Source organism: Macaca fascicularis, chromosome 19 (genome assembly GCF_037993035.2).
Source record: "Macaca fascicularis isolate 582-1 chromosome 19, T2T-MFA8v1.1".
Taxonomy (NCBI): domain Eukaryota; kingdom Metazoa; phylum Chordata; class Mammalia; order Primates; family Cercopithecidae; genus Macaca; species Macaca fascicularis.
Window position 1 is genome coordinate 2,983,360 of NC_088393.1, and position 7,648 is coordinate 2,991,007.

Genomic DNA, 7,648 nt, shown 5'->3' on the forward strand with positions numbered 1-7,648 from the left:
GATACACCCCACCCTTCTGGTACACCCCACCCTCCTGGTACACCCCACCCTCCTGGTACACCCCACCCTCCTGGTACACCCCACCCTCCTGATACACCCACCCTCCTGATGCACCCACCCTCCTGATGCACCCCCCTTCCTGATGCACCCCCCTTCCTGATACACCCACCTCCTGATACACCCACCTCCTGATACACCCCACTCTCCTGATACACCCCACCCTCCTGGTACACCCACCCTCCTGGTACACCCCACCCTCCTGGTACACCCACCCTCCTGGTACACCCCACCCTCCTGGTACACCCCACCCTCCTGATACACCCACCCTCCTGATGCACCCACCCTCCTGATACACCCCCCTTCCTGATACACCCACCTCCTGATACACCCCACCCTCCTGATACACCCACCCTCCTGATGCACCCACCCTCCTGATGCACCCACCCTCCTGATGCACCCACCTCCTGATGCACCCACCCTCCTGGTACACCCCGGCCTCCTGATACACCCCGGCCTCCTGATACACCCACCCTCCTGGTACACCCTACTCTCCTGGTACACCCTACTCTCCTGGTACACCCACCCTCCTGGTACACCCACCCTCCTGATACACCCCACCCTCCTGATACACCCACCTCCTGATACACCCCACCCTCCTGATACACCCCACCCTCCTGATACACCCCACCCTCCTGATACACCCACCCTCCTGATACACCCACCTCCTGATACACCCACCCTCCTGATACACCCACCCTCCTGATACACCCCACCCTCCTGATACACCCCACCTCCTGATACACCCACCCTCCTGGTACACCCACCCTCCTGGTACACCCCACCCTCCTGATACACCCCACCCTCCTGATACACCCCACCCTCCTGGTACACCCCACCCTCCTGGTACACCCACCCTCCTGGTACACCCCACCCTCCTGGTACACCCCACCCTCCTGGTACACCCACCCTCCTGGTACACCCCACCCTCCTGGTACACCCACCCTCCTGATACACCCCACCCTCCTGATACACCCACCCTCCTGATACACTCACCCTCCTGATACACCCACCCTCCTGATACACTCACCCTCCTGATACACCCACCCTCCTGATGCACCCACCCTCCTGATGCACCCACCCTCCTGATGCACCCGGCTCCTGCTGTCTCAGGGGTTGGCCTGGGGTTTCACAAGCCCCTCATCGGACTGAGGCTCCTGACTCGCCTGTCCCGGCCTTGCCTGTGCCTGCGTTGGTCACTTGTGAACCCTCACCCCCAGGAGGGACCATGGCTGGTATTTGATGAGCTCCAGGGTCTGAGTCCAATCTCCAGGAATACAGGTTTCCTCAGAAGGTCAAGGGAAAAGCAAGATTCTGGGGCTCAGACACAATGAGGTTTGCAGTTTTATTAAGAAAACAAAAACTCAACCTATACAAAAAGGAAAGCACTTCCGTTCCAGCAGGCAGCACCGTGGTGGGAGCGGCGGCCAAGTCTGTGGGGAACCGAGCTGCTCTGGCCTGTCCTGCAGCCCTGGCCCGGCTAGGCGTCCTGCTGCTGGATGAAGGGGTTGGGGATGGCCTCCATGCCGTCCTGCGGGCAGATCAGCACCACAGACGTGCCCCGGCACACCACGAGGCCTAGCTGCCGGGTGTCCTCCGTGAGCTTGTACTGGTCGTCAGGGTCTGGGAAGGAGCAGACAGAGAGGGCTGAGGGAGCTCCAGGAGGCCTCTGAGAATTCCCACCGACACAAGACCCTCGCTCCACCCTCTCCACCTGCACCCTGCGGGTGCCATGAGCATGCGGGGACCTCAGAGAGTGTGCACTCTGCGGGGCAGGTCCCCGGCTCCCATGGCTCAGACCCACAGCCCCTAGAGACCAGCGATAGCTCCACAGACAGCAGCCACAGCCTGCCCTCACTCCACAAACCACAGGAACAGGGAGGCCTGGGACCAGGTTATCAGACGGCCAGAATACAGGCATCCCGGGCCTCCCAGTCTCTGCAGGGTTCCTGGAACCCTAGGGGGCCAATATTCACCCTATAAGAGGCTGGGGGCTGGGCACAGTGGCTCACGCCTGTAATCCCAGCACTTTGGGAGGCTGAGGTGGGCAGATCACGAGGTCGAGAGATTGAGACCATCCTGGCCAACATGGCGAAACTTGGCCTCTACTAAAAATACAACAAATTAGCTGAGTGTGGTGGCGGGCGCCTGTAGTCCCAGCTCCTCGGGAGGCTGAGGCAGGAGAATCGCTTGAACCCGGGAGGCGGAGATTACAGTGAGCTGAGATGGCGCCACTGCACTCCAGCCTGATGACAGTGAGATACTGTCTCAAAAAAAAAAAGAGGCTGTTCATGTGGGTGGGACCCACGTGGGGATCATGTGGGCTGGCACCCCAGGGAAGTACCAGCAAGCCCAAGACAAGCTCTGAAGAGGCTGACGGCCATGAAAACTCCTCACTACTGTGGTCGTGTGCTGGTGGGGGCATGGGAGAACCACGGGGCCCAGGTTTGTAACATTTTTGTTTTAGAGACCAGGTCTTGCTCTGTCGCTCAGGCTGGAGTGCAGTAGCATCATCCCAGCTCACAGCCCCAACCTCCTGGGCTCAAGCAATCCTCCTGCCTTCGCCTCCCGAGTAGCTGGGGCCATAGGCACATGCACCGTCATGCCTGGCTAATTCATTTTTTTTTTGTTTTTTTTGTAGAGACAGGGTCCCACTATGTTGCCCAGGCTGGTCTCAAATTCCTGGGCTCAAGTGATCCTCCTGTCCCGGCCTCCCAAAGTGCAGGGATTACAGGCATGAGCCACCGTGGCCAGCTCCAAGAATAAATCTTGTGTCAGTATCAATGGGTCCGAGGGGTAAGACTGTCTCTTTCTAAGTCCTGGCCTCCCCCCGATGCCTGGGCCGGGCTGGGGACTTGCAGCAGGATCTTCTAGCGGGGAGAGTCTAAGGACCTGGCGGCCTCACTGGGGAGGAGAGCGAGCAGGGGCAGGGAAATGAGGGAGGGTTCTCTGGGGAGGGGATGGGGGCCCTGCGTTCATAGTGGGGATTAACAAGGCAGAAGAGGAGAGGGGCCCGAGAGGGGTCCCACAGCACGCTCGCTCTCCCACAGCAAGGCTGCTCTCGGCTGGGTGCCACACCTCACACCTGGAACCCCAGCACTTTGGGAGGCTGAAGCAGGGGGATGGCGTGAGCCCAGGAGTTTGAGACCAGCCTGGGCAACACAGTGAGACCTCAGCTTATCTCTTTTTTTTGGAGACGGAGTCTTACTCTGTTTCTCAGGCTGGAGTGCAGTTGCACCATCTCGGCTCACTGCAGCTTCCGCCTCCCGGGTTCAAGCGATTCTCCTGCCTCAGCCTCCCGAGCAGCTGGGATTACAGGTGTGAGCCACCGTGCCCGGCCCCTTGCGACACCAGTTTAACAAAAACTGAAATAATACAACATTTAAAAAGCCTGTCCTCTAACTGTGCTGCGAGCATTGTAAGTGCCCTGTCAGTATGTAGAGACCAGTGGGGAAGCTTCCCCGTCTCTCCAGGCCCCACAACAATGGAGTTTCCAGCTTTGTGAGGACGTCCAGGACCAGTGAGCGCTCAGCCCGTCCATCGGCCAACACAAGGCTTCACGTTGGTGCCTCAGAGTGAGGTTTTGTGGGTTTCAGAGAGGAAGAGGCAGCAGGCAGCCCCATGGCCGCCTCCCTTGCCCTGCTGCCCCCTCACCCCACTGCCCTCCTCATCCCGCTGCCCGCCTCAGCCACCGCCCCACTCACCTCGCATGTACTCAATGGTGCCGTCCAGCACAAGGTTGAGGAGTGGGTCGAAGCCCTTCAGGATTCCACTGGCTTGGAGAAATCACCGGGGGAGAGAAATGAGAAGGCATGAGATCCATCTTGGGTACAGGGCCTGCCCCAGCGTGGCCCAGGCATGGGGCTCACTGCTTCAGGGATGGAGGACTGAGGGTGGGGGAGGGCTCCCGGGAGGGGCTGGTGACAGGCGCCTCCAGAGTGACCCCCACCATGGGCAGCCGACTGTGTCTGCAGGGGGCTAGAGGACAAACACTTCTGGCCGTGTGGGCCACAGGGTGCCGGTCACAGCTGCTGGCTCGGGCTGCCTGGGTGGAAGCAGCTTCGGTGATGAGTCCACGTGTGGCTGAACCGTGGCCAGTCAGCTCGACACACAGGCACTGAAACGGGAATTTCGTATCATTTCCACATCGTGAGACAGTCTTCTTTTGATCCCTTTCCAGATATTTAAAAGTCATAAAAACAATTCTCGGCTCCAAAACAGTAGCAAAACAGGCCGCGGCACATGCATGCGGTGGAACCACCAGCCGGGAAGAGGAGCGAGGCTGGCGCAGGCTGCGGTGCGGATGTGCCTGAGGACGCGCCTGAGGGCGCCACGCTCGGTGAGAGACGCCAGCCACAGAAGGCCGCGCAGCGTGTAATCCCGTTTCTATGAAAGGTCCAGGACAGGCCAATCCACAGAGACAGGGAGGGGATGTGTGGGTGCCGGGGAGGCGACAGGCAGTGACAGCTGATGGGGACAGGGCTTCCTCTAGGGGAGACGGAGTGCTCTGCTGGGACAGCGGTGGTGACTGCGCTGCCTGACCTGTGCTAGGTCCCTCAGTGAGTTCACGGAATACAGAAGAACAAATCCCAGCCCTGCAGCTCAGGGCTTGCGGGGAGCGGGCAAGAGAGATGCTCTGAGACCCGGGTGCAAAGGCTTTGGGGGCTGAGGCGGTTGCTGTGGCTTCTCTCTCCACGCTGCCTGCCCCACCCCCCAAGCCTCGCCGCCTTAGGTCACAACTTGGCACCTTGGGTTAGGGCTCTCTGACCCGGTGGTGACCTCTGCCATCTGATCCTGCTCCGCAGTGTCTGGTGACACTGAGAAGGATGAAGGGGGAGCTGTGTGTCCTCAGCAGAGGCCAGCCCACCCTCCCTGTCCGGGACTCCCGTCCTCTCCCCCCAGGCTCCTCCAGCCCAGGCCCAGGAGCGGTTCCGCCTCTGCGCTCACTGAGGGGCGTCCCTCAGCCACCCGCTCCCTACCCTCCTTCTTACCCCTGTCATCTTTCAGGTGCTTCCTCCAGACACCAACCCACACCCCTTAGGGTGCTGCCCTCTGCATGCCCCCCACCAATCTCAGGAAGCAGGCACCCCAGGCATTATTCTGCCCGCCTATCTTCTCCCAAGGCAGGGCTGTGAGCCTGTCCATGGCCGTTCTGCGCTGCGAACTACGACCAGAGGCGAAAGTGGCCCACCGCTCATCTCTGTATGCCAAAGTTTCACTGGCCCACCAGCACACTCGCCCGCTCAGGCACTGACCAGGGCGGCTCTCCTGCTCTGCGGGCATAGCTCACTGGTTGTGACAAGAGACCATCTGGGCTGCAAAGCTGAAGATATTTGCTGTCTGGCCTTCTACAGAGAAGGTCTGCCCACCTGCATACAGGCTTTAGCTCCTACCTCCACGGCTCCCTCTCTCTGCGCTCAAGTCCCTCCCCTGCAAAATGAAACCTGTCACCTATGAGATGGGGTCAGACGCAACGGTTCAGGTCCTTGGCACCAGCCTGACCAGTGAGCCAGCCCTCCTCACAGGGACAGATGTGAGCACTGAGGTAGGTAGGTCTCTAACCAAGGTTCCCCTCCCCGGGGTGTGGGCTCGGGCCTGTGACTCTGAGGGGACATGACGTCACTCCTGCACTTAGGTTATGCAGCTGTTTAAGCCCCTGAACCAGCTGACTTTGAGCCAATCTAGAGGGAAACACCCTGGGTGAGCCTGACCATATCAGGTGAGTCCTTCAGGGAGCAAACCCTTTCTCTGCTGTGTGTGTGCGTGTGTGTGATTTATTTATTTTTAGACGGAGTCTCGCTCTGTCTCCCAGACTGGAGTGCAGTGGCGCGATCTCAGCTCACTGCAACCTCTGCCTCCTGGGTTCAAGAGATTCTCCTGCCTCAGCCTCCTGAGTTGTTGGGATTACAGGTGTGCACCACCACGCCCAGCTAATTTTTTTGTATTTTTCGTAGAGATGGGGTTTCACGAAACCCCATGTTGGTCAGGCTGGTCTCGATCTCCTGATCATATGATCCGCCTGCCTCAGCCTCCCAAAGTGCTGGGGTTACAGGCGTGAGTCCCTGCGTCCCGCCAAGAGCTGCAGCATGCATCACCAGCCCACTGCCCATGCGAATGCTTCCTGCCCTCTGAGAGCTCGCCCTGTCTTCACTAGATTCCATGGAAGAGTTGCAGGCAGAGGCAAGCATCAGGTTAACATGCACGAAACCGCAAACGGTGACAGGTGCTACCAGGATCCTAGAACGATGGGGGGCCTGACGCCAGGGTCAGGGAGGGCTTCCCAGAGCAAGCACCTGTGGAACTTGTGCTTCTGCCGCCCTTTGCAGTCATAATCAGAAGTATGGATTCGGATTTTACTCCAAAACAACCGGGAGCCTCAGAGGTTTTCAGCAGGGAGCAAGAAGCCTCCATTTCTTTTTCATTAGGTGCCTCTGGCCGCTGAGTGGAGACTGACCTTAGTAGCTGTGATTCCCAATCACAGCTTGGGGGTCGGGGGGCGATCCTATCCCCAGAGAACACTAAGCAATGTCTGAGGCTATTTAGGTTGTCACAACTTGGTGGAGGCCAGGGATGCTGCTCAGCACCCTGCAGTGCCCCAGGACGGCCCCACTCCAGAGAATCCGGCCCCAAATGTGTCCACACTGCTGTGCGGGAAAGACCTTGACTTAGAGGGAGGAAGAGGAGAAGCCGGGAGATCTGTGGGGATCTGGGGCAGTCCTTGGACACACAGGACTGCTCTGGAGGCCAAGCCGGAAATCCCAATACCGGCTGCGCCACTGTGACTTTGGATTACGTTTGTTTCCCGCTCCTTGCCCCAGTTTCCCCGCCTGCAACATGGCCATACCAGTTCCTACCTCCCGGCGTAATTCGGAAGCCTGCACAAGGTAGTCGGCGTCAAGCGTGTAAAGAGGCGCCTCTGCGGCGGCTCACGCCTGTCATCCCAGCACTTTGGGAGGCCGAGACGGGCGAATCACTTGAGGTCAGAAGCTTGAGACCAGCCTGGCCAACATGGTGAAACCCCGTCTCTACTAGAAATACAAAAATTAGCCAGGAGTGGTGGCGCCTGTAGCCCCAGCCACGCAGGAGGCTGAGGCAGGAGAATCGCTTGAACCCGGGAGGCGGAGGTTGCAGTGAGCTGAGATCGCACCACTTGCACTCCAGACTGGGCGACGGAGCGAGACTGCGTCTCAAAATAAATACATAAATAAAAATAAATAAAAGAGGCGCCTCTGCATGCATCCTCATCACCTCTGTTGCTGACTTTATTTTAAAATTTTAAAGGGGGGGTGCCAACGGCGGGAGCCGCCTCACCTTCGCGTCCTCCCTGAAACTTCACCCGGATCGTCTTGTCGATGTACTTGGACAAGTCCAAGATGCTCTCCTTTTTCTTCTTCTCCTTATCCTGCGGGGAAAGCAGAGCGCATGAGGCCTGGAGCGCGGCCCGAGCCCCACGCCCCCCGGCTCCGGATTCTGCCGCGCGCTCACCGCCATCTTGTCGCGCCGTGAGGCTCTTCGCAGACACCGCCCCGTGCCCTGTGACCTCTCCCCTCCCCCCCACGCGCATGCGCGGCGCATGCGTGGCCCGGGGTCT

General features: G+C 59.3%; 1 protein-coding gene across 1 annotated transcript; it reads right to left on the minus strand.

The window, feature by feature from the left end:
* Nucleotides 1–1,385: 1,385 nt before the first annotated feature.
* LSM7 (LSM7 homolog, U6 small nuclear RNA and mRNA degradation associated) lies at nucleotides 1,386–7,580 on the minus strand. Its single transcript, XM_005587464.5, has 4 exons — nucleotides 7,543–7,580; nucleotides 7,369–7,459; nucleotides 3,762–3,833; nucleotides 1,386–1,680 (listed from the first exon to the last, which is right to left on the minus strand). Exons 1-4 carry the CDS (start codon nucleotides 7,546–7,548, stop codon nucleotides 1,538–1,540), a joined length of 312 nt encoding a protein of 103 aa, XP_005587521.3. The 5' UTR covers nucleotides 7,549–7,580; the 3' UTR covers nucleotides 1,386–1,537.
* Between the last annotated feature and the right edge of the window lie 68 nt (nucleotides 7,581–7,648).

Bases quoted from the DNA above. Each gene is read 5' to 3' on its own strand.
- LSM7 (XM_005587464.5), bottom strand. The intron at 3,834-7,368 runs GTGAGGCGGCTC...GATTTCTCCAAG, and splicing joins GTTTCAGGGAGGACGCGAAG to CCAGTGGAATCCTGAAGGGC. The intron at 1,681-3,761 runs GTGAGTGGGGCG...GCTCCTTCCCAG, and splicing joins CACCATTGAGTACATGCGAG to ACCCTGACGACCAGTACAAG.